The 5,868-nt window shown below is 42.8% G+C and overlaps 1 protein-coding gene across 3 annotated transcripts in view; it reads right to left on the bottom strand.

The window, feature by feature from the left end:
- Nucleotides 1-4,488: 4,488 nt before the first annotated feature.
- The window catches only part of SPATS2L (spermatogenesis associated serine rich 2 like), a 176,737-nt gene continuing 175,357 nt past the window's right edge, over nt 4,489-5,868 (bottom strand). For all 3 annotated transcript variants that reach the window (XM_024124448.2, XM_024124447.3, XM_024124449.3), the window contains one exon: nt 4,489-5,391. In XM_024124448.2, coding sequence (XP_023980216.1) covers nt 4,996-5,391 — 396 coding nt within the window. In that variant the 3' untranslated portion in view covers nt 4,489-4,995. The remainder of the gene's footprint in view (nt 5,392-5,868) is intronic.

Raw genomic sequence — 5,868 nt, 5'->3', positions numbered from 1 at the left:
TTCTGCTATTGATTCCTTCTAGTGTAGTTTTCATTTCAGTTATTGTATCGTTCATTTCCGTTTGTTTGTTCTCTAATTCTTCTAGGTCTTTGTTAAACATTTCTTGCATCTTCTCGATCTTTGCCTCCATTCTTTTTCCGAGGTCCTGGATAATCTTCACTATCATTATTCTGAATTCTTTTTCTGGAAAGTTGCCTATATCCACTTCATTTAGTTGTTTTTCTGGGGTTTTATCTTGTTCCTTCATCTGGTACTTAGCCCTCTGCCTTTTCATCTTGTCTATCTTTCTGTGAATTTGGTTTTTGTTCCACAGGCTGCACGATTGTAGTTCTTGCTTCTGCTCTCTGCCTGGCGTACGGTCCCCAAGGCTGTCACGGCTTCGGCTGCTGAGGCCCCTCCAGAGCCGGTAGCCTCAGTGAGGCTTCCCTCCCCTCGGGCTCCGGGCCATTTCAGTGACGGCGGAGGGAAGAGACCCCGAGCCAGGAATTCTAGCTCTGTGGAAACGCGGGCTCCATTCTGGGTTCAGGGGGTGGGACCACTCCAGGAAGTGCTTTTTTACACTTATTTTCTGTAGAGAGTCTTTGGTCCTGGTTGCAGTCATGGTTCTGAAATACATTTTTTTTTTGCCAGAATCTACATACTCTCTCAGGCAAATAAATTTGCCACTGAATTTATGTATTCTCTAAAAACTGTGTGCGGTAATTTCTCCTGTGAAACTTGAACTTAGCACTGAAAACTCTTCTGAGCTGTAGAGTTCACAAACAAGGGGGCTTCTGAAAATCAATCACCAAAAACAATTTGTGAAAAACTTGTGTGTTTCTCAGCATGACTGGGTACAGATGGGAGTTCCTTTGCCTGAGGGGCTGCTGTAATGAGATTAAACTCTGGTTTGGGCTGATCTGCCTCCAAGGCTTGGGGACTTGGTTCTTGGTAACAAAGAACAGACAGGAAACTTCTTTAGGAGTTATAAAGGTTTGTTGGGAAAAGGATGAAAAAAAAAATCCTTTTAAGAGTTTCCAATGAATAGTATTAAAATTGTGCCTCAAATTCTTGAGCTAACAAGGGAAATCCTGGGACCTAGCAACTCTTCATATTTTTTCTCACAAAATTAGATCAGTAAAGATGGCTCAGTACTTTCAGGAAAATGCAAGAGCAATGTATTAATCAGTTGAATAATTATTATTTATTATTATTATCTTTTGCTATTTTATGGTTTGTTTAGGAATTTGGGAGTGACTGTTTCTTTCTCCTTTGCTTCATTTTTTTGGCACCTGGGGGCAATCTGGAATCGTAGCCCACCTGTGCCTGAATTTTAGGTATAGGCTCTGAAGCAAGTGTGGTTAAAAAAAAGATGCCATTACTTATTTTATGGATGCTGCCACTAGAATGTCTGCTGAAAAATGAAAATGTTACCATCTCCAGACACAAGAGGGCACTCTAAACAGACAGCGTAGGATACAGCATCAAAAGGGAGGGATGGAGGGACCGAGGAAGCTTAGTCAAAGGTACCATTGAATTCAGGCATCTCCCTAGGTGTGTCTGTTGTTCCCCCTTCTCCCCGCCCCTCCCCTCACCCTACCCCCGCCTAGCCCTAAGAAAAGACTGTCCAGGCCTTGGATTCCCTCTTCTCATGGTTAAATCGAGATTGAGGCTTTCAGAGTCAGAATTCCCAAATCCTTTACCTCAGTAAAAATCTGCATGTCGCTCTCCTCTGCTAACTTAACTTATTAACCTCATTTGATGTTGCTTCCCTAAGAATGTTAAATTAAAATCTCATTTTCTGATGCCAGCAGAATTGAACTGAGCTCTAAATTGGATATAGTATGGGTTTCTTATTTCTTCCCCACAAACTCTTGTATGGCCTTTATTGAGGGTGAATTTTGCACCAACTTGTGTTTAACCTTCTGAGCCTTGCTGTACTCAGCACCCCTAGAATAGGGTCAAGGGCACAGAGCTGGAGTATGTAGAGATTCTCAAACGAAATGTAAATTTGGAATGTAATTGGGAACCCAACAGGGAGGTTTTGCCTTTAATGGATGGAGTCTTGGTGGTACAATGTAGGTGAGTTTTGAAGTTATTCAATCTTCACAAGTATCGAAATGGTTTAACCTCTACTAGAGAAGTGTTTAAGAGAAAAGAAGCTATTCTTCTGGCTACTGTGCATTAAGTAGAGAGATTAGAGTGCCCATAGTCCGTGGATTTTTTTTGAAGAAGTTTAAAATATCTTAAAAGAATGGTAGAATTCAACCCAGATTTCTAGGATCACACCAATGATTCCACCGGAACAGATGAAGATATGTAATATAGTATTTCAATGGACTGACACTGGCACTAAAATATTGAAATTACCATTTCAAAGATGCACATTGGTGAATGCTTACATGCCCAGGGTCTACAAGAAAGGCAAAAATCTAGGGAAAAAACGTAAACAGGTCTGAATATTTCTTAGCATTCTTTTTTGTTTTTCAGTGACCCAGAGCGTTTGCTACGTGCTTAGGAATGTGGCTGAGCTTTCTTAACCCCAAGAACAGCATGATGGGTGCGTCAAGGTTGAGGGTGGAGGGTCCACCCTGACAAAGGCAGGTGTGCTCCTGACCTGGCAAACCCGTCATTTTCCTGTTGCAAGAATCATTTGACTCATCTTTAAAGCTGTTACATTTGAACTGACATTTTTCTGTGGTGAGCCAAATCTTGGTACACAAAATTTGTGCAAAGTCCTCCTGTCTTATAAAATATAAATCCAGGGCCTCAGATGGAATAAACGGAGATTGCAGTCCTGAACATTTATCTTTCTTATTTGACGAACAAACCTTCCTTCCTTCCTGGAATGTGACTTAACATTTAAAATTCCTATTAAACCTAGAAAAATGGTACAGATGAACCGGTTTGCAGGGCAGAAATAGAGACACAGAAGTAGAGAACAAATGTATGGACACCAAGGGGGGAAAGTGGCGGGGCGGGGTGTGATGAATTGGGAGATTGGGATTGACAGATATACACTGATGTGTATAATATAGATAACTAATAAGAACCTGCTGTATAAAAAAAAAATAAATTCAAAAATAAAATAAAATAAAATTCCTGTTAAATCTCTGGGTACACCCAGAGACCTCAGAAGTTTCTCTCCAGAGAGAGCAAACATCCTCCCTGCACTTGGCAAAAGAAGAAACGGATGCTGGGGGCTTCCCTGGTGGCGCAGTGGTTGAGAATCTGCCTGCTAATGCAGGGGACACGGGTTCGAGCCCTGGTCTGGGAGGATCCCACATGCCACGGAGCAATTAAGCCCGTGCGCCACAACTACTGAGCCTGCGCGACTGGAGCCTGTGCTCCGCAACAAGAGAGGCCACGATAGTGAGAGGCCCGCGCACCGCGATGAAGAGTGGCCGCCACTCGCCACAAGTGGAGAAAGCCCTCGCACAGCAATGAAGACACAACACAGCCAAAAATAAATAAATAAATTAATTAATTTTTAAAAAAAAGATGTTGGTGAAGCCATGACTTCTAAAAAAAAAAAAAGAAGAAACGGATACTTGCGTGGTGTGCAGGCTCAGGTGCTCAGGGCTGCTCCTTGGAAGAGAACCACTGAACCTGGGCTGCCAGAAAAAATGTTAACTTTGAGTTGAAAATAAGCATTTGAACTTGAAAGAGGCCAACACATCTGTCGGACACATGGAATTTCGATGGAAGCAGTGGCCAAACTGAGCTGCCTTGCCCTCCAAGACAGGGGACTTAGGGCTCCTTGGGGTGTGGGCCCCCGGTATCCCTTCTCCCTTCCTCAGGTAACAGGAGCCCTGCTCTACACAGCCCCTGTGCTTCTGGGCAGCCGGCCACAACCCAGCTTGGGGGTGGGCTCTGATTAGTCTATGCTAATTAGCACATTTAGTCATTTGCTGATTGGTTGAGGGGCAAGCCTACCAGCAGTCTGGGCCAATGATATGCAAGACCCTCACTGGGACTTTTGAGAAAGACACTTGCTCCACGTGGACGCTACCTGGAGAGCTTTTCTTCTGGACAGTGTGGGGATGGACATAACTCTCAGGAGTGAGGCCGCTATTTGCCACCATTCTGAATACAATGTCAGCCTAAGGAGGAAGGGAGAGCTGAGATAACCAGGAGAAAGGAGCTAGAGTCCTGATCCATCTGGACCCAAGGCATACTTTGATACTGGGCTTTTCAGCCACTAAACCAATACATTTTCTTTATTGTTTAAAGGAGGCTAAGGTTTATATTACTTGCAACCAAGGTTTCCAAACTACCATGTTGTGTCTAAGATGATCGGGGTGCACATCCATCTATATGTGTGTAACGTACTGGCAGGGTAATTGTCAGGCATTGTTTTTTCCAAAAGGTTACCTGTCCCGAGAGAAACAGTATTGTACAGAGCTCTGCGCCACAACTTCTAGTCTCTGAAGTTTTCTTGAAAGTACTACCTAGTACACTGGATGATAAAGTGGGCATAAATTAAAAAGAAAAAAAACAAGCCAGGTGTCAAATGCAGCATATTTTAATTTGTTTCAAATAAAGCAATATATGTATATATATTTTTTTCAGAAAAACACCAGATGTTAAACTCTAGAAAAGCGCATGTGTCTTCAGCAGATCAAGTTTGTCTGATCAATAAGAATTTTGTTTTCAACATTAACTCTCTAAAGACAATCAATGGACTGACATCACTGCTACAACATAGGTTGCTACTGAGCCTCTGATCTTTAGCCACATCTTGATTTTCCTAACAAATGAGTAAATACTGCCTGGCTAAAATGCTGCAATGTCTTGATGAGAAAAAGCGCCAACAGATCAAGCAAAGCCATGAAAGTTACGAAGCAAGCTAGAGCTGATTATTAGAATTAGTAAAAATGATTAAGAGAGGATGACACAGCCATACAGGGTTTGTATATTCAGATTGACTCTCTTTTGGCAGCGAATTGGGTCAGCACCTCGGGCAGGGAACCGAAACTGAATGAAAACGGCTTTTTTTTTTTTTTCTCTCCTAGCTCAGGCCACCAACGTCACAGCTGGGACGGAGAGAACCGCGGCATCTGTGGAAACTTCTATTCTCGTGGGGCAGAGATTGCACTGTGAAACCCTGGAGACGTTTCCCCGGAAAGGCCTGGCCTCTGAGTTGTCTGCAGCGTGCTGCCTTCTTCGGGGCTTTTCCGGATGGGCTGCGGCCTCAGGGGTCTTGGTTCCCAAAGAGGCCTCTTGATTTTTGGCGCCACCTTTGTTTTTGGGACGGAAGCCGTTGTGTGGCTGTCTTCTGTGTTCATGGCGGTTGTTGCCCTTCCCCATCGGATCAGCTTCGTTACCACTGCCCTGGGGCTTCGCAGACCCATTTAGCCTGTTGTTGTGATACTGCGGATTAAATCTTCGTCTTTGGCTAGAAGACCCATTCTACCAAAAAAAAAAAAAAAAAAAGGTATTAGATGCCAACAAACCTCAGATGACATCAGTAGACATCAGGGAAACCAAATCTCTAAGTCACAGGTACGCTGTTTTACACCCCAGAAGAATGTGACAACATGCAAATGAGGTCAAGCTGATAGAATCCTCGAGCTTAAAATAACAGCGGACTGTCTTGTAAATGGAACTCCAAGAAAATAAAATCACTGATGTTGAAAGAGAGGTTACAGAAGTGTAAGAGAGACAATTCCAGAACCAGGCCAAATAAACCTCATAAAGTATGCCTGAAATAAAACAGAATGAAATGTAACACAGAGGCAGGGAAACGATCATTCTCTATCATAAACATTTCTAGGACATTCTCTATAGACTATGTATATGAATTCTCATGACATATATGAAGAAAAACATAAAATTCTGTTTGTCATTTTTCATCTCTGAAGCAGCTTTTCTATTTTATTTCAAAAC

This window comes from Physeter macrocephalus, chromosome 2 (assembly GCF_002837175.3).
Source record: "Physeter macrocephalus isolate SW-GA chromosome 2, ASM283717v5, whole genome shotgun sequence".
NCBI classification, from domain to species: domain Eukaryota; kingdom Metazoa; phylum Chordata; class Mammalia; order Artiodactyla; family Physeteridae; genus Physeter; species Physeter macrocephalus.
This window is presented reverse-complemented; position numbering and strand designations above follow the sequence as displayed.